Source organism: Lontra canadensis, unplaced genomic scaffold (genome assembly GCF_010015895.1).
Source record: "Lontra canadensis isolate GAN:19392208 unplaced genomic scaffold, GSC_riverotter_1.0 scaffold59, whole genome shotgun sequence".
In the NCBI taxonomy this organism is placed as follows: domain Eukaryota; kingdom Metazoa; phylum Chordata; class Mammalia; order Carnivora; family Mustelidae; genus Lontra; species Lontra canadensis.
The window spans coordinates 677,856-698,022 of NW_022631053.1; the positions used below are offsets into that span (position 1 = coordinate 677,856).

The 20,167-nt window shown below is 48.1% G+C and overlaps 1 protein-coding gene across 1 annotated transcript in view; it reads right to left on the reverse strand.

Moving 5' to 3' along the window:
• Nucleotides 1–5,632: 5,632 nt before the first annotated feature.
• NCKAP1L (NCK associated protein 1 like) overlaps nucleotides 5,633–20,167 on the reverse strand; it is a 40,674-nt gene continuing 26,139 nt past the window's right edge. The window contains exons 23-31 of the mRNA XM_032876564.1: nucleotides 17,585–17,682; nucleotides 17,370–17,463; nucleotides 17,135–17,217; nucleotides 16,754–16,834; nucleotides 14,114–14,207; nucleotides 13,119–13,235; nucleotides 12,626–12,735; nucleotides 10,552–10,641; nucleotides 5,633–7,046 (exon numbers count right to left, since the gene is read on the reverse strand). Coding sequence (XP_032732455.1) covers nucleotides 6,915–7,046; nucleotides 10,552–10,641; nucleotides 12,626–12,735; nucleotides 13,119–13,235; nucleotides 14,114–14,207; nucleotides 16,754–16,834; nucleotides 17,135–17,217; nucleotides 17,370–17,463; nucleotides 17,585–17,682 — 899 coding nt within the window. The 3' untranslated portion in view covers nucleotides 5,633–6,914. The remainder of the gene's footprint in view (nucleotides 7,047–10,551; nucleotides 10,642–12,625; nucleotides 12,736–13,118; nucleotides 13,236–14,113; nucleotides 14,208–16,753; nucleotides 16,835–17,134; nucleotides 17,218–17,369; nucleotides 17,464–17,584; nucleotides 17,683–20,167) is intronic.

The following is a 20,167-nucleotide window of genomic DNA, read 5'->3' on the forward strand; positions in this document are numbered from 1 at the left end:
CTACGGGGAGCCGGGGGCACACGCAGACAGCGGCGCCGAGGGCGAGCGCACGCAGCCGGGCGCCCGGGACGAGCGGCGGCGGGTGCCCGGTGAGGGGGCCGCGAGTGCGTGTTGACAGAGTGCCCGCGGCGCCAGCGGCCGCAGCCCTCGGCGTGGGCGGCCGGGGGCGTTCCCGGCTCTGTGCTTTGAGTTTCTGTGGATGTGCTTGTGGCTTTGTGTATCCATGAGAGCCCAGCCGCCTGTGCGCCCCTTGGCGTGAGGGAGGGGTCGGGGATGAGTTCCCCGACTTTGCCCGGGGGAGCTGGGCGCTGTGGCTGAGGGCAGCCATCCACCGTCCGAACCCGGCCCGGGACCAGAGCCTCCCACCTTGCGCTCTGGCCTTTGAGGGGAAAAGTTCAAGGTCTGCTCTGAGTTGCCATGGGACCCCATTCCTCCCCTCAGTTCCCTTAACTTGATGGTCCTGATCTGTCTCCAGCGCTGTGGCCTTCCCTCCTGGTGCCTCTATCCATCCCCCTGGCCAGTGGGAGTTTCTTCCAAACTTAAAGCTTTCCTGACAGAAGCCGCCAGAGCCGGCAGGACTGCATCCTCTCTGTACGGAACTCCGTTAGAACCAGGAAACCATTCCTGGTGTCTCACCTCGGCCCCTCCTGTAGCGGTTACTTTTTATTCCCTCTTATTTTGTCTTCTGTAAAAGAAATCTAATGGCTAAGGGCCCAGCACAGTACAGTCTAGCTGCTTCAAACATTAGAATGAGGGGCGCCTGGGTAGTTCAGTGGGTTGGGCACCTGATTTGGCTCAGGTCATGATACCACAGTCCTGGGATGGAGCCCGGGGTCCTGGGATCTAGCCCAGGGCAGTCAGGCCCCCCTCTGGGCAGGGAGTCAGCATCTCCCTCTCACTCTGCCCCTCCCCTGCTTGTGTTCCCTCTCTCTCACTCTTTTTCAAATAAATAAATAAAATCTTTTTTAAACTTTTTTGGAGAATTAACGAACTGAAATTTGAATTCAAGACTTTGTAACAGGGCAAGCCTCCTCCATCCAGCTGATTCCTACCTAGGATTCTGGCAGGAACCACCTTAGGATCCCTTAGAATTGTTCTCTTCCTTGATAACCACCTACCTTAGTGTTGTGGGGAAATCCTATGTAAATAGAAAGTGGAGCTGTATTCACTAACAGCCAGATCCCGAACAGGCCACTAATCCAGAATCCCAGAATGTGAGTTTTCATTTCAAGAACTCTGGAGGTTGGAAGGAGGGATGATCAGGAGAAGGTATTTACTCCATTCTCAATATTGGGGTGAGGCTCCCACCCCCTTGCCCGGCAACGGAGGAGAAAAGAGCAGAAGGGAAGTGGCAGGGTAGAGACTTCCAGCGTAAAAGAATGGCCTTTAAGGTAATGAGGTTAGGTCAGTCCTTGAGACCTGGCTGGACAGAGAGGTATCAGCAGAACCAGCTCCCAGCAAGCACCCAGGAAGAAGGAGACAGCAGAGTCAGAGATGGACAGAAAGCAGAAAGAGTGTGGGACTCCCCTGTCTCTGTCCACCTAGCTTCTACGTCCCTTTCCCCTCCATGCCTAAGGAAGAACCCCAGCCAAGACAAAGCTGCAGCCAGACCCCAGTCAGACTCCTACACAATCCAGGTCTCAAACTCTTGAGAGCAACCACCTCCCTTAACAACTGAGAAAGAATGGGCTGGAAACTACAAAAGAATTGCAAATTAGAATCAGAGCTAAGGAGCTGCCCAAATTAGGTAGGCATTTAAACAAAAAGAGGTGGAAAAGAGGCGGGAGCTGTACTTCCAGAGGGATCTCGACAGGTCTTGTCAACACGGTGGCATATCCCACCCTAATCTCCCAGGCCCCCAACTCCTAACCCATCTTAAGGGAAGGAAAATTCACCGAAACAAAAGTTATTCATGAAAGATACTTTCGAGTCCCTCTAGTCTGACCCCCTCCATTTAACGAGTGGGAAAACTAAGCCCAGAAAAACGATGTGGTCCCCGCAGAGAATAAGCAGCAAAGCCAGAGCCAAGCCTCCTAACCTTTTTCTTGTGCTTTTCCATCCTGTGGCTCTCTTTCTCCTTCTTTAGTCACCAGTCCTGGTGTTTAACCTCAACCTCATCCTTCTTGCGGCAATTTAATCCCATGTCTGCCTTACCCTACCTCTACACAGATAAAAACCAGATATGTCTGCTCCATCCATAGGCTCAAAAGACCACGATTTTTCTCTCCTTGTCCTCTGGTCCCAACCCCGCCTCTCTTCCAGGAGGCTTCTGCCAGCCTCGTTGGTCTCCTTTTCGCCTTCCAAACTGCCCCTGCCCCTTGGAGACCCTTCCGTCTTCACTGCCCCAGCCCCACAATTCCTCCCAACTAGCTTTTGAGTTTGATAGGGACCAAAAATGATGCTTTGGCAGCAGTGACGGATGGATGTGATGTGCCTCCCACGGGAATGCTATTTAAAGGGGCGGCCTCACAATCCTCTCCTTCCAAAGTGACAAGAGAAAAAGCCTGCTCCTCAATCTCTCCAGAGCTGCAAACTCAGCTCAAGTTAACTTCTGACTTCCTCAACCCGCAGCCTGGCCTGTGCTCCCGCTTCCTATTCAGGTGGGAGGGAGAGGACTTGACAACTCACTGAGGTGTGGGGGCTGAGGGGGGATTCATCTTCGCTTCTTTTGATGACAGGTACTTAGGAGGAGCAGGAGGCCCTGTGGGGGGAGAACTGGAAGAACACTCCTCCCCCAACCTCGTGAGTGCATTTCAGCCATGTGCCTGCTTCTTCTCGGAGTCGAACTTTGTTGGAGAAGAACAGAGAGAGGCACAAGGACCTACGGGAAGTCTTAGTCCTAGCTGGGACCTCCTTCCCTCTTGGGCCCCAGGGCTCAAATCAAAGCTGTTCTAGTCCTCCTAGGCAAAGGGCCACCAGGTAAGATCCCCTGGGCCTGGCCCAGCCCCACCTGCCCACAGAACTGAACACCATCATAAGACGAGCCGTGTTTGCATCGCCTGCAGGAAAGGATGCTCCTGGGCAAGCATCTCACCCCAGGCCTGGTGGGAGGGATAATTCCAGCTCATTGCCGCAAACAAGTTAATGGAGATTTTAATGAAAACACTGCACTAATGAAAATGCTGAGGCTAGAACTTACTCTCTGCCTGCAAGACAAAACAATTGGAGTCAGAATTTCTCCCTGATAGTCATTCCTCATTTCCTTTTAAGGCCTGAATAAAACAAGCTGGGGATCTGAGAGCCTGTTTATGGGTGATTGTGTCCCCAGCTGTCAGGGGTCAGAGATCAGGGAAGCGTACTGCCGAAAATGCTGAAAATGCTGAAAATGCTGAAAATGCCCATCACCACATCTGTCCCTTCAGCTCGAGACATTCACCTTTTGTTTCGGGTGGTAATGAAGCAGGAGAACTGAGGTTCTTGTCTCACGGAGTTGAAAAATGAATCTCACCTGACCAAGGAGAGGGAGTAAAGTGATAGGTTTTATTGAGTGAGGATACAGAGAGCTCTCAGGAGTGAGAAGGGTCCAGGCCACTGAGGGCTTTTAGGGTTGGTCTTTTATTGAAGGCTAACCGGGGAGCTTCAATCCTTTTAACATCTCTACTGATAGCACCACCAAGTAAGGACCAAGTAAGTGATAACACCTTCAACGGCTTACTTCCTTTTTAGGGTCTGGTAATTCTTTGTTGGTCACAAGTAGCTGTTATAAGAAGACCCCACCTCTGACACCTGGGACAGGATGGTCTGGTTTCAGGATGGTCTGGTTTGTTCCCTTTAGTTTCCTTACAACTTCCACATTTGGGGGATTTTTTTTGTAAGCCTGATTCCGTAGACCAATACCTATCTCTCCCTGCCTAGCCCCGCCTGTCCCTTACTCAGTAAAGCCACCATGCCCTCACCTTCTATTTGCTCATTCTAGAGTCTCTGGATTCTAACGACCAAGTCTTCCCAGATAAAGAGGCAGTCTGGTCAGGTAGAAAATGTCTAGGATTCAGCTCAGGCTTGAGTCCCGGTTCTCGATGTACTGCTAAACATGTGACCTTCATTAAATCATTAAACATCTCTGAATCTATTTACTGGCCTAAAATAGGGAAGCCTTCCCCAGCTATCTTGCAGAATTGTCATAAAGGATGCGAGAGCACTTTGAAAAAGTATACATAACAGAGAAATGTGTGTATGATTACATATTTGTAAAAATATATCAGGTCCAATGACAACATCTTAGAAAAGGAGAACAGAATTCTACTGCCAAGGGTTAGGGAAGGGGAAGGGGAGGTGATTGTAAAAAAGCAACGTGAGGGATCCTTGTGGATCTTGACTGTGTTGGTGACAGATGCACAAACCTACATGGGAAAAGCTGTACAGGGATGCCTGGGTGGCTCAGTCAGTTAAGCATCTGTCTTCAGCTTGGGTCGTGATCTCCGGGTCCTGGGTCGAACCCCACGATCAAGCCCCATATCCCCACACATCGGTGTCCCTGCTCTACCTCTCCCTCCTTCTCTGTCCCTCTCACTCTGTGCTCTCGCTCTCATGCATTCTCTCTCAAATAAATAAAATCTTTTAAAAAAGAAAAGAAAAAAAGAAAAAGCTGTACAGAACTAAATACATATACACAGAAGAATGAGTATAAGTAAAGCTGGGAAAATCTGGATTAGATCATGAATTGTATCAAAGTCAATATCCTGTTTATGATAGTATACTATAGTTATCCAAGAGGTTAACTACGGGAGAAACTGGTAAAGGTACGTAAGATCTCTCTGTGTTCTTTTTCTTTTCTTTTCTTTTACGTTGAAGTATGGTTGACACGCAGTGTTTCTGTGTTATTTCTTACAAGTGCATGTGGGTTAGCCACCTCAATAAAAAAAAAAAAAATAAATGTTTTGAAGTAAGCTTTATGCCCAACGTGGGGCTTGAACTCACAACCTTCAGATCAAGAGTCACAGGCACTATCCACCGAGCCAGCCAGGCACCCCCTCTCGATAAAAAAATTTTAATTAAAAAAAAAAAGTATCTGGGGCACCTGGGTGGCTCAGTGGGTTAAAGCCTCTGCCTTCGGCTCAGGTCATGGTCTCAGGGTCCAGGGATTGAGCCCCACATCCGGCTCTCTGCTCAGCGGGGAGCCTGCTTCCTCCTCTCTCTCTCTGCCTGCCTCTCTGCCTACTTGTGATCTCTGTCAAATAAATAAATAAAAATCTGTAAAAAAAAAAAAAAAAGGATCATGTCTACCCTCTAGTCCCCTGCAGAAACTTATGCTATCCCCTGGGAGGCTCCTCTCAAGTAGCTTTCCACGTGCATGGAACAGAGGTCTCCATTTCCTCAAGAACAAGATCCCAGCAGAGAGGGGAGGGGCTAGGAGGAGTTGTTCAGATGCTTCTGAGCCTTCCGTGCTCATCAACTTTGCCCTCGGTCTCAAAAGGCCTGACCCTGAATCACTCCTTTGGAACATAATGGCCTTTCCATAGCAAGGAAGGCCAACCAGCTGATGTCATGAAGCTGGATGCTCTGTTGCTTCTATCCTAAAGAGCAGACAATCGTTGCTAAGAAAAGCTTGTGTATCGATTATGAGTCCCAAGTTTAAAAAGTATTGACTGAGCCTGGGTCTTGAGAAATAAAGATCAAACATGCATACAAAGTTCCAAAACAGCTATCAAATGGCTTTAATGAACCCCAGATGGTTTTGCTGAAAACCAACAATTGCTTCCTTTTTTATCATGCAAATATGGACATGACCCTAATTAATCAGCTAGTTAATTATATTTGTGCACTTCAACAACTCTCAACCTGTGACACAGGATCTGTTGCTCTAGTCCTCCCTGGCCATGGATGCACCAAAATGATGGATGGGGCCCCTGTTTCCTGCCATGGAGTTAACTAAATCAGCTTTAGTGCTATCTTGAATGCCCCAGGCATTGTGACACTTGAAATTCTAATTAGTGCAGAAAAGGGCCAAGTTGAAACAGCTCGTACTCCCTCAAGTATACACACTTTCAGGGCCCTATAATCTAATGAGGTCTATGAAGTTTAAGATCTAGAAGAGAAATCCCTGCCTGGAGCAACAGCTGTACCCAGGATGACAAGGGGATTTGGGTTAAATTAGTGGCTCCAGATAGGAGGCAGAGTACCCCCAAATGATCTAGGAGGAAAACCCACATGACTCTGATCCAATTAGTTGTCATGTGACCTCGTATCAGCTAGACTGACCCTCTGCTCTGCATTGTAGTGATGGCAAAGAAAAAGCAGGCGGTGTTCCAGCAAAACAGATGGAAGAACTTACTGGTTCCCCACAAGGTGTGGGAGAGCAGGTGAGGGGGCTGGGGCCAGTGATAACCTCTCACTGCCCATGGAGGCAGTAGAGCTGGGGGCAGAGGACAAGACCCATGACTCCTGAGAGAGCCCCACAAAGGAAAAAGGGAGTTCCTTTGCTGCTGCTTTGCAGTAGGAGCAAGCTGAATGTTTGCTGAACACATTTGGAAAAGGAGGAGAGGAGATAATCATCCTAATGAATGTGCAGGAGACAATAGCAGCTCCAGTGGGAGGATTATAAGCTCATTATGGTTTAATATGATGATTGATCATCTCTGCCCGCCAGCATTAGCCTAGAATCGTGATGAAGGTCGAGAGACCCATGCCAGTCAGAATTCAAGTGCTAGTCACCACAAGAGAAAACATACTTGCATGTCACTCGTGCTTTTCATGGTAAAAATTCACACACGTGGTCCCCAATTCCCTCACTTTTCCAATAAACTCTCCTTCACCCCTACCCCCACCCCCACCCCCAGCCAGCCTGACCCATTTCTCTATGATTTCTCAGCCCTGGACTATTCCTCCATATGTCTGTTCATCAGCTCTGATTCCTGAGCCCATTCCTTGAGAAAACAGATGTAGCTTCATGAGTCTAGGTAGGTCCAAAGGGTCCTTCAGTGGGTACTGGCTGCCACTCGGTTCAGGTGGAAGGCCCGGGATACTTCCCTGTAGGCATTTCGAAGCAGGACATAAGGGAAACAGGACTCCAACATGTCCAGGGTCAGGAAGGAGGACTCCTCCACCACCTGGAAAAGAACAGGTCAAGAGATGAGAACCACAGCTAGCATATAACTCTGTGATACCCTGTTCCTTCACTCAGTTCCCTGGGCCCTTGGAGGCCCTTAGAGTTATGAGTGAACAACGTTCCAAATCATATACCCCCTTCTTCCCACACTTGGTTTAGCTTTAGGAAAGCAATGTGGCCTCTTCAGCTTCATTATAATGGCCCCTGGGCCCCTTATGTGGGTTATATGAAGGACTCAGGAACAGAAGGAAGGAAAGAATCACTTCTCTGCTGGCAGAAAGACTCCCATTCTCTCCCATTCTGGATGCCAAACCAAATGTGGCGGGCAGCATGGAAGCAAGTAAGGTTGGATTAAAGTGCTAATAAAGCTTTGCAGAGAAGGAAACAATCACCATGGCAGGCCAAGAAAGAAGGGCCTGGAATCCACATGGGTCCTCTTGTGCTGGGTCTCAGTATCCTCCCTCCCTCAGTATGGTGCTTGGGGAGCAGTAAGGATGCTGCATAAAGGAGCAGGCATGATTAATTAGTTTAATTAGAAGCCTGTGTGCTGTGGTAATCCCAGCAGCCCCCACAGCCAAGCAGAAAGATAGCTCGAGATGCCCGGATAAGACTGAGGGTAGCAGTGGAGGGCAGGGGGAGGGCGGCATATTAGCAAAGAGCCCCACAACCTAGCATTGTGCTAGAGGGTCCCATCCCTGAGGAAGGAACAGGGTGTGCTCCCCTCAGTGCCCTCCTCATCCACACGGTTGTGGGACTAAAAAACACACACTGGAGAGAAGTGTCCCATATCGTCTGGCAATTCACACAGATGGGCCCTCCCCAAAATGTCTGGTGTTTCAAATCGTGAAAATTCACTCAAGAAAGAAAATTTACCTTATGGACTCTAACATGCTTGTCTCTCTTTCAAGTTTTAAAATGTCGGAGATTCTGCTATTCTCAAATACAGGCACACATGATACACACATCAGCCTCAGAGGAACAGGCACTGCAGGCTGAAGGAAAAGGCTTCCAGGATGGGTAGCTTGGATCTTAGGCTGGTTAACAGAAGGAATTTCTAGCCAGGAAAGACTTTTAAACCTTAAGCCAGGAGAGAAATAAGGTCTCTTTTCTGGGATATGACCCTCAGGTACAAGGAAATGAGTGATGGCTTCAAGAAGAATCCACAGGCCCAAGACTTCCTAGTGTTTGCTCCATTAAGCACGGAAAATCACAAGGCTCCTAACTGGAAGAAATTCACGGCAGTGGAAACAGCCCTACAGCAAAGGCTGAGCAACTTAGGTTCTTGGCCCAAATCTGCCCACAGATTTTCAGGGAGACCTTGAATGTCGTCTTTCCTTCCCTCTCCTCAGTTCCTTCACCTATCAGTTGTAAGGACTGGACTAACAGCCAGGATCCGATCTCATCCTGACATCTAGGATTCCACAATTCTCAGAGAATCATCTCCTCTCCCAATGTAACCATGCCAGGAAGCAGCCAGCCGCCATGGGGGCATGGGCACTGCCCAGGCTTCACAGCCAAGACAGAAAGACCCCAGGGAGAGAAGGGCCTGGCCAGGAGCTGGTACTACATGAGTCGCCTCTTAACTCAGAATACAGTTCCTTCCCCTGTATTTCTGTAAGAAAATATTTGCATTTAAATTGCTTTGCAGCAGCTAGTCCCCGGGTCTCTCCCTCTCACAAAAAGTGCCTGGTCCTAGCTCTATCCCAGCTACTCTGCAGCCTCACTATTATGCCACCAGGGGCAGACACCCTCCCACATGGGAGGGAGGAGGAGAGCGACAAAGCAGGAGGAGGCAGGCCTGAGCGGCAATACAGAATCACCACCTCCAACCTTACAGAGGTGAAAACTGCCCAAGGAAAGGAAGGAGCACAACTAAATCATCCAGAAACTAAAACGAGCAGCAGAGAGAAGGGACTAACATTCACTGAGCATCTATTACATCCCAGGCACTTTCACCTATATTTTCTTATGAATCCTAACCACTTCGTCACAAGGATTATAAGCCCACTTTTATGGATAAAAAACCAGAGTCTCAGGAAGGTTAATTAGCTTGACCAAAACCATGCTGCTCCAAAGATTGTGCCCTATCTAGCATACTCCTGGCATTTGGCCTCATCTGTCTCCACTGCGTTCTCTCCCCTTACCGCACACCCCCACCCAGCCCTCACGTCCGTTCTCCTCTTGTTTCCATCATAATCTTTAGTCAGCCCAATCGCGGCCTTTCTCCAGCTGTGTCTAGCTGAGACACAGCTCCTACTTGACGCCTGCGCACTTACAGGAGACCCAGAGGGAGGCCCAGGCTTGCCTGCGCCTAACATCTGTGGGCCTGGCAGAGAGTGCAAATGGAAGCCTACGTAGCATGGGACTAAATAAATCAGACAAACTAGTTTGTTCTATCTTTTTCTTCACAATCTCCCTTTATAATTTCATGAAAGGCCAGGTTTGAATTCAGAATTCTTAGGACTCCTCAGAGTTCTCTGAGAACAAGATGGAGTGGACCAGCCCGGTTTGCGGGGCATTTGTGGACACATTCGGAATTCCCATCTGTGCCTCTGAACTCCAGCCATAGTTCCTTGGCACTTAGGGGTACAGGCACCAGCAGCACTGCCTGCCTCAGCAGGATGGACTCGGGGAAGAAGCTCGGCACCAACTCTGCGTAAGCCCTGCAGATAGGCTGCAGCCACTTAGCGGAGAATTCCGAGGTCCTAGAAATCTTTAGCGTGGACTTCCGGGTGGAGCATCGGCTTCAGATGGGCATAGCCTGTCCCCGCAGGCCGGAGGAGGGCCTCTGAAACACAAGGGCAGGAGTCCCTCCTGACTGTATCTCAGTGCCGCACGAACCTGGAGACTCAGACTTCTAGAGCGAAAAAGTGAGTAAGCGTGTTGAAGGGGAAAACAGGGTCATGAGGAAAAGATTTTTTTAAGTTAACTGAGTCAGAGTTCCCAGAACTTTCTGCCAAAGTAGCGAAAAGCCCACAGCTTGGGTGGAAAGAGATAGCAGGAGCTGCCTGATTCACGGCCCACCTGGCTCTCTGTCTTGCAGCTCTTCACTGAAAATTCCTTCCCTCTTCTGAGCCCCCATCTCCCCTCCCCGAGTTCAGCTATGTGTTATTCAGCACCCTCTCTCCACAGTACTTTTTAAGGACAAGACATGCAGCGGTAGGGAGTGGTCAAGTAAAATCAAACACGAAGTGGACCAGCCGTCACCAATGAGGGACACAGCTGCCCCAGCAGGTCAGACTTGAGAAAAAAGGGCCCAGTCAGCCAGGGGCCAAGAAGGCCCTATACTGCTGAGGAAGTCATCAAAGACTCTACCTTGGGAGTATAGGACAAGTCTGGAATGTTAACCAGAATGTGAGGCCTAAACCCAGAGAGTCAGGTAGATTTCAGTTCTGAGTTCATGCTTTTGAGTGATGACAACGACAGAGACCCAGAAACCCTCAAAAGGGGTCCCCCTCTGGCCTTTGCTCTCTCTGTTCCCAGACCAACTTAAACCAGATACATACCAAGCGCATGAGCAGAGAAATGGATTCCCGATTTCGGGTTTTAAGCTTGTCAGTCTCCTGGCCGAGCTGCAAGAGGCTGACAGAGGCCACCTGTAGGGGAAGAATTTGTAAGAAAGCAGATTTTTATGGAGGTCAGAGTAGGACAGCCTCTGGCTACAGGAAGTTAAGAAAAGATCAAGGAGGGGAGTTAAGAAGTGCTGGGATGTTCCTGGAGACTCCCAGTGGAAAAGGAGCAAACCCCTCAGGCTTGAGAGGCACACATTGCCTGTAAACCAGGCAGGGCAGACAGCAGCAGGTTGCCACGGCTGCTGGGGGAGAGATCGAAAGGGCTGAGCACAGAACCTAGAGCAAAGGCAGGAGCTTAATCTCTTTTCCTAGGCAGCCTTCAGACAGCAGTGTCATCAAGCTGTTTACAGCTGACTCCCCACCGGACTAGAGACAGGGCTGGGCCTCTGATTCAGATGCAGAGCTCTTCGAATTCTCCTCCTGTCAACTCCCAAGTGGCTGTCCCCCTCCCATTCACCTCCAGGCCCCCAACAGATCAAATGGGAGGAAGAGACATGATTAACTGTACCCCAGGCTCAGGTTACTCTCATTTTGCAAACAAACAGGGCAAATGGGAAAAGGGAGAGGCGGGTCCCTTCTCACCCCATCTTAGAGATCTGCTGTGAATATTCTTCATATCTAAGAGGCTCAGAACCCATTCAGATTGGCTGGCTGGCCCCATTTAAATGGAGACCCTCTAACTCAGCTTCCAGCATAATGGTATGATTCCGAAGAGAATATGATCTAGTGTGTTTGCTCCTAAAAGGAGACAAAGGAGACCCTAGTCCTTAAGTCAGTCCCATGCCTTGCAAAGGAGTAAGCTCCCCATTCTGAGAATGCTCAAGCTGGCAGTGGGTAATGGACCATGTATCAAAAGTGTATGGATGGAATTCCTCCATGGAGGACTAGGATGGAAAACTCCAGGGCCTCTTTCAACAATGGAAAGAGATTACTTATTCTGTGTTTTTCCAGAGGCAAAACCAAGATCAATGGTGATAGCTACAGGGAGTCAAACTTTGGCTAAAAATGTTTTTTAAAACAATTTTTTTCTCGAATAAATTGGATTGTGACCTACTGTAAAATCAGCTGCCTGGTTAAAAGCTCCAGTCCTAGAAATGGAGACCAGGGGTTCTCAAAGTGAGATCCCAGGATGAACAGTATCAGCATCCCCTGGGAACTTGGAAATGCAAATTTTCCAGCCCCACCTCAAATCTACTGAATCAGAAATTCAGCAGGGATTCTGATTTATGCTCCAATTTGAGAATGTGGAAAAAGTTTGATTTTTCTGTCAAGATTAGAGTTGGAAAGGGCCTTAAAGGCTCTAAAACTCAGCGTCTCCAACTTGATCATGCAGCTGATCTCTGGGAGACTTTATTAAAAACAGAGGCCTGGGGCACCTGGGTGGCTCAGTCGGTTAAGCCTCTGACTCTTCATCTTGGCTCAGGATCATGAGCTCGGGTCACGAATTTATTAATAAAAGTAAACAATTATCTATTTTTATTTAAAAATCAATTAATTAATTTTTAGAAAAACAGAGGCCTGGACTCCTTACCCTGGGATATTCTAATTCAGTACATCTGGCATAAGGATCAGGAATCTCTATTTCAACAAGCTCCCTGGGATAGTCTAGGCACCCCAACGTAGTGAATCATAGATTCAGTTTAACCTCCCTATTTAATAAATGGGCAAAATGAGATCCCCAAAGTTTGGTTCTTCAGAGGTCACATGCATCTTAGCGGCAGATCCAGAACTAGAACTCAGATTCGCTGGCTCAGTCCAATGCTCTTTCCAAGTAGTCCGGCAGAGGCTGAAACACCAGCTCTCAGGGAATTTAAAAGAAACTCCGGCCTTTCACCGAGTGGCCACTCACTCACTGAATGAATTAGGTGGGAGGTTAGACTCCAAGACCCGCTCAACAAGGGCTATCTATGGACTGAAGTCACACCAGTTCCCGCTGGACTTTGCAATCTTCCATTTCATCCCCAAAGACTTTAGAACCTCCCATGCCTTATAGCCTAGGGCCACTCACCACCAGAAACTCCTTGAGGTGAGTTTCAATGTTCTTGTTGTAGAGTGTGAAGAGGGCAGCAGACACCTGGATGATGGCTTTGGTCAAGCAGTGAATATTGTTGTTGTAACCTAGGTTATGATTGACAGGAGAGAGAAACAAAAGGGAATACAGTGAGCTGCCCCAGGCTGAGCCCAGCTGGTCGTCTCTCTGTTTTCCAGGCTAGGCCACCCCTGTTTGACACCAAAAGCACTAGGAGGAGTGTGGGGAATCATATACCTAAGAAATATGAGGACGTGGTTAGGATATTAGGAGAAGGATATTCCTAAAAATTTCCACTGGAATTGAATTTTACGGATAGTTCATTCTCAAGTATTTCTTGAAACAGAACTTTTTATACCCGAGTCAGAAGCCTGGATTCTCCAGGTAAATGTCTCCATCTCATCTCTCTACCCCAGGAGACTGACCTAAATAGTACTGGTCGCTCAAACTACTCAGAGTAGTCCTTACTTACCATCCGTCTCAATACTGTAGAAGGAAGAGGGGTCAGTGGCCAGGAGTGGGAGGGAAACTGCAAGAAAGATCAAGAGCAGGCAGGCCACCTTATATTCTTCCTCAGGGGATGAAGTATCTGGTAAGATGGAAAAAAGAAAAGAGAGAAGTAAGGTCAGCAAACAGGAGTTATCTTCTACAGAGACCCTACTTACAGAACTGTGGGGGTCACATAAGGAAACATCTATGAAACACTTTCAAAAACACTCCAGGCAAGTCATTGCTGAAGGGGACAGGATTAGCCCCCGCACTTACCATGAGGGGCCCAATCCTAGAGGCCTCCTCTGGTGACTGGAGCAGAGCTCTTAGAGAAGGGCTCTGAGGACAAGCAGTCAGAGTTCACTGTCAGCTGCCAGATGGGGTGGAGGGAGAGGCAGAAAAGAGAGGAAAGAGGCTCACGAAACCAAGACAGAAGGGCTAGTCCAGCAGTTTGGAAAGGACTTAATGCCAGCCCCTTGGATTCATCCCATTCTGAGTGCGTGAAAGAAATGTGAAATGTCAGAGACAATGGGAGACCAGGGGAAGAATTGAGTAGGGTCAGGGTGATTCTGTGGGAAGGGAGGGTACCAGATCACTCTGGGGAACCTAGATGTATACCACACAGCTCAGCCTGAAATCTTATGTGACTGCGGATGGCTTTCTCATGGTTTCATTTGCATTAACCTGATTTCCCCTACTAGATTATAAGTTCCTCTGAGGCCTTGTTGAGCATCAAAGAGACCCTCATTTAATATTTTTTAGCCAACTGACAGGTCCATTGGTTGGAACCTGGCTAGGGGTCTAAATTGCCTCTCTAAGTATTTTCTGGGGGTTAGGGACTACATTTTCAGTCTTTCTTTAGCTCCCAGTTTATGTGCTCAGAATTCACAATCCTAAATAAAAGCTTCTTTGACATTGACATTTGCCCACCTAGAAATACAGCCCAAGCCCTCCCTTGCCCAGTTCCCCCAATTTTACCGGCTTTCAGATTGGCAATAGCAGCCACCAGGGCTGGGTCAATGTCACAGCCCACTCCTGCAGCAGAAGCCAGCTCAAAGACACTCAGGGTCACCTAGTAGAGAAGAAAACAACATTCTGGACAGGATTCCCAGGAGAGAAGTATTTGACAGAAGCTAGAGGGAGCTGGGGATTCCTGGATCACAGATCCTAGACTTCTGGTGTGCTATCATTTTATCTAGGTATTCCTTTCATGGCTTTCCATAACCTACAGGGGAAAGGCACAGATGCTTTTGTTCAGCATTGAGATACCCCATAGTACCCACTGACTTGCCATTTTTCCCTCAGATGCTTCCTACAATCCACCTGGCCCGGGTCACTGATGCACTGTCTTCAAACTACACCTCACTTCCTGACTTCCAGACTTTGGTTCATGTGCATCCCTCTTCCACAGTGTCCCTTCCTGTCCTCTACTTATAGCTAGGTGACATCCGTCCTTTGAGGCTTAACTCAAATCTCATAGGGTCTGTGAAGCCCTCCTCGAGCACCTCAGCCCAAACCCATCTCTCCCTCCTTTAGTGGCACCACTGGCTTAGTGGGGCTCACACAGTGGCCTGGTGTGAGCAGTTAGTTTTTCAGACAGGAGCGGAGACCTATGGCTCATCTCACCACCTAGAAAACAATCCTTTAAAACCTCATGGCCCCGGGGCGCTTGGGTGGCTCAGTGGGTTAAAGCCTCTGCCTTCAGCTCAGGTCATGATCCCACGGTCCTGGGATTGAGCGCATTGGGCTCTCTGCTCAGCAGGGAGCCTGCTTCCCTCTCTCTCTCTGCCTGCCTCTCTGCCTACTTGTGATCTGTATTTGTCAAATAAATAAATAAAATCTTTAAAAAAATAAAAACAAAAAAACCTCATGGCCTCCGAGGGGAGAAAAAGGCCTTGGAGTGAGAAGCTCTGGGTTCAAATCCCAGGAGGACCACTTTATAAATGTGTGAACTTAGCTAAAAATTATTTCACCTCTTTGAGCCTCAATTTTCTCATCTGTAAAACTGGGATGATAATCCCTCACAGAGTTGTTGTAGAGATTAAACTAGACCACTTGTATAAAACATCTACCCTACACACTCAAAGTCACTAATAGACCAATAAACCTTATTCCTTTCCTCCATCTACACATAAAAGGCAAAGCTTTGCCACGTTCCACACTGCCCTTTATTTTAAATTCCCTTTAGCTAAATGACTGTGCTCATGGTAACCGTGGCTGGGGAGATCAGGGATCTGATCCACAACCTGTGTGATGTTCTGAGAAAGAAAGGGATGACTGAAGGGGGTGTTGTTTTCTCTTTCCCTAATCTTCACATTCCTCTCAGGCATAACAGAATCTCTGATGGACAGGCCACCATCCCCCCCTTCTCTGCTCTAACCTGCTTATTTTCACAAGCAGGCAGAGCCTAAAACTTAGTGCTGCCCAGGAGATATGGGTAGACAAGCTCTTGACAGTCTAGATCATTCGTTCCCAGCATCTGCAGCCGCCAGAAAGCCAGGTTTCACCATGAAAGAACGGTCAGAAGGGGCAGCCATTCAAACCCACACAGCTCCCATGACTGCTTCACCCTTAACATCGGGCAGAGAGAGGGGGAGATTTCACAGAATTTTTTATCTCAACGTAAGGAAGTTTTTCCTCAATACCTAATTTTTTTTTTAAAGATTTTATTTCTTTATTTGACAGAGAGATTGAGTGAGAGCACAAGCAGGCAAAGCAGAAGGCAGAGGGAGAGGGAAAAGCAGGCCCTCTGCTGAGCAGGGAGCCCAATGTGGGGCTCAATCCCAGGACCCTGGGATCATGACCTGAGCCAAAGGCAGCCATTTAACTAACTGAGCCACCCAGGCACCCCTCTCAATATCTAATTTTAATTCTTTCTGCTAACCAGTTCCCTCTTAATCATAGGCCTCTCTCTGTTAAAGGAATCAGTTGTAAGAGAAGTGACTTGTTCTATGCCTTTGAACACTCTCGTTCCCAGCCTTTGGCTATATATCCTACGTAAGAGACTTGTTTGTTTGAGGTGATTCAAAAGACAGAAAGATGCAGCAGACGTGTGGGAGGCGCAGAAAAATGGTTGTTTACTCAGTGTGCCTGCAGAAGCCCTTCTTTCTTACATCTCTGTAGTAAATGGGGGCCTGAGCCAGGTGACCCAAAAGGTTTTAGAGCAAAGAGAAAGGAAGGGCCAGGAAAAAAGGCAACTCTGAGGGCAGGCAGGGTGGGTGGGGATGGAAGCAATAAACCTTTTTACAAAGAAGTACCTAAGCTTCTGACTGAAGAGGGGGTTAGTATCTAATTTGCACACTTTAGGGGGAAACCTACAGATACTATCCTAGATCTTAGCTTTCTCCAGAAATGTTTCCCCACCTCCCACAGGTCAGCCAGGCTTCCACATCTCACCAACCCCTCATGTGTCCCCAGCTCTGGCCTCTCTCTCCAAGAATATTGTCTGACTAGCGCTCCTCACTCCATAAAATCTCTCCCAGTGCTTTCGTATTCAAATGCTGCCTCGTCTCCCTATATTATTTCTCAGAGCCGCCCCATGCCCTTACAAAAGCCCTGGCTACATCCTTTTCAACAACAAAATCTCCTAAGTGGATCCTACCTCGCACTGTCCCGTACCTTGATGTCTGTGTCTGGAGTGACAAACTCCTTCAGGCACTCAATGGGACCCATAAGAAATGGGCAGTGGGAGGAGAACACCTGGAAGAGAGAGAAGATAAATGAGTCCCCAGGACAGGGCCCATACCTTCAGAGATAGATGGAAACAAACAAAAAAAGGGCCTAGACTTAGGTGAGGACCCCGCCAGCCTCCCATACTGTCGCTCTCAGCCTGCCCCTAGGTTTCTGCACTCGTCTATCCCCAGAGATCTTCTAGGACCTCTACCAAATTAAGTTCCTCCTTTCTTCTCAATGCTCACCATACGTTTCCACGACTTGTCATACCAACCCCTCCCTCAGAAGCGTCTGTGATTCTGGGGTGGCACCTTCTCCCCAGCTCACCTCCTGAAGTCCCTCTTGGGCCATGGCCCTAAAAGTGAGGATAACTCCAATGATGGTCATGCGCTTCAGCATGTTATCAGCCCCTGAGGAGAATGGAGAGTGTTGGAAACATAGAACTTAGAACAGTGATAGCTTTGCTTCTGTGGACCCAGCCCAGCCCCCAGATCTCCTCCCCAGACCCCTGTCATTTGCAATGCCATTCCACAGTTCCTTCTCCCGTCAGGGAGGTGCTCACCTGTCAGCTGGGGCAGCAGAGAAGCCATCAAATCAGCCTTGCTGAAGTTGGATCTGATCTGAACAAGTACATCCATGTTTTCCACCACCAGCTTCTGCAGCCAGGACATAGAGACATTAAGCAGGAAAAGATGAAACCGTGATATCTCTTCTCACCCACCCCCCACCTCCATCTCCTACTCCTATCCCTTGCCCCAGGCCTGGCTTCCACAGTACCTTCAGTTCCACAATCTGAGAGGTCACATGCCACATCAGGTTTTCACTCAGGAACTTCATGCCATAGGGGCCCAGGAGTTCAGCCAAGGCCCGCATCTCTGCAAGAGAGTTACAGAGGTCCGGGAGGGGGGCTTCAAGGGGCACTGGGATGTTGACAACACAGGTAGAGAGTACTCTGAACATTGACAATGACTTTCATCCAGGAGAGGAAGTGGGAAGTTGGGGAGCAAAAGTGGCCTGAAGTCCTGCGAAATTATTCTGGTGACAAGTCTGGTCTGCCTGTGAGACGAATCAGCTTCTCCCCTCTGGTACTCACACAAAGATTTACCACAAGTGATATTTACTTTACATTCTTCCAGGAATCTACACTTTTCCAAGTCTCTTCCTGTGGTACCTGGGTTGCTCTTGCTGGGCTAGCTGTACTAACTTTATGAGTTGTAAGACCTTAAACAAGTCACTGACCCTATCTGAGCCTCAGTTTACTTCTCTGTAAAATGAAGAAGTTAGTATTTGCCCTGAATATTTTACAGATTTGATATGAGAGTAAATAAGATACCATTATAAAAACCTTAGAAACTTATAGATAGGGTGCCTGGGTGGCTCAGTGGGTTAAGCCGCTGTCGTTGGCTCAGGTCATGATCTCAGGGTCCTGGGATAGAGTCCCACATTGGGCTCTCTGCTCAGCGGGGAGCCTGCTTCCTCCTCTCTCTCTGCCTGCCTCTCTGCCTACTTGTGATCTCTCTCTCTGTCAAATAAATAAATAAAATCTTTAAAAAAAAAAGAAACATAGATATTTATGATTAAAGGATTGTCATTATGATAATTATTGACAGCCCTCTGAAGTATATGGCACATCATTCTGGTTTAACAGACATGGAAGAGTTAATTAAGTGCTTGTCCAAGGTCACTTACCCAGGTTAAGGGCTGGTACCTGAAACCTACCGTGATGTCCTACTACCCCTTACTGTAGATACTACAACTGGTTCCTTATCTAAGGTCTGGGGTCTTCGATATTCCCCACCTCTGCTTCCCTCACTGTCCAAATTTTCCTCTCCTTGAGCTACCTTTTCTTTTTTGTAATCAACACACATCCCCAGAATCCCAGTTGTTTTTTCCTCTGAATCCCTACTCCTCTAGTCTGCCCAGATGTGTTATCTGTCCCTACCCACCCTGTCTCTGGCTGTTTGTGAATTAAATGAAACCTGCCTGGGGAAATCCCCTGTTAGAAACACTAGAGGGGTGCTTGGGTGGCTCAATGGGTTAAGCCTCTGCCTTCGGCTCAGGTCATGATCTCAGGGTCCTGGGATCGAGCCCCGCATTGGGCTTCTGCTCAGCAGAGAGCCTACTTACCCCTCTCTCTCTGTCTGTCTCTCTGCCTACCTATGATCTCTCTCTCTCTCTCTGTCAAATAAATAAATAAAATCTTAAAAAAAAAAAAAAAGAAAGAAAGAAAGACTAGAGACAAATCCAAATAGGAAAGAGCTCGTGGATGATCTTTGGCCGTGGGCCATCCCAGGAGAGAAAACCGTAAGAGACCAAAAGTAACCTCAAGAGACCAGTAGCAGAAAAGTGAGTTTAATATAGTTAATGAGAGGTCAGAGGGGGAAGACATCAAGGCTCATCCTCTAGTCCTTGAAGTCAGGCCCAGTTGATCTTGGGCTCTACCAAGAACAGAGTTAAGTGGAACTGGTGAGAGCCCTATCTGGATGAAATACTACCCATAGGCCTCTCCTATTTACAGTAGGAAGAACTGAGTTGAGAACTAGAAAAAACACTTCCCACCTGGTTAACTTGCTAATGCTAAAATGGCTGACAGAGAGGAAGAGGAGCAGAACGGCCTGCTCTAGAGAGAAGACACACCAATCCCCCAGCTCAGATCCACCAGTGTTCCTTACTCTAGTCTTCTCAACTCCAGGCTCACAACCCTGGGGCATCCTTCTCTTTCCATCTATCTATTTTTACAGTAGCATTGCCCCATCACCATGGTAACTCAGGGAAATTGGGGTGGGGGTGGTAGAAGGGGGAACCAGCTTTACCTTCTGCTGCTCATCAGTTGTCAGCAAGACCTAAAGCTGATTTTAGATGCTGCCTACAGTTTGTGGGTGGAGTTGATGAGAGGGGACATCTGAAAGTTCCAACGGGCAAAGAGTAGGGTCTGCTTACTAATGGAGTCCGACTGAGGGTAAGAAGGGGATGGAGTTGGACAACAGAGCTGTGTACTCTTCCATAACACCTCCCCCCGACCAAGGAAGGGAAGAATGGAGAAGGCAGGGTCATGGAAACATCCCCCACATGCCCCAGACACCATGCAGAATCCATGATTTATATGGAGGTGAGAGGAAGGTGGAAGCAGTACAACAGTTCCTCAATCAGTTGGTAAAACAAATCCATTGAAAAGGATCTGTATGGCTGCCAGCCCTCTTTAAAAAAAGAGAACTCATTCACTCCACAATCCTTTCCCACTGGCCTTGAGACACCAAAGCACTTCTACACGTTGGGAGGCAGCACTACATATAACTAAGCACCCAGGTTCTAGAACTTGACTGCCTTGAGTTGAAATCCCAGTTCTACCATTTATGAATG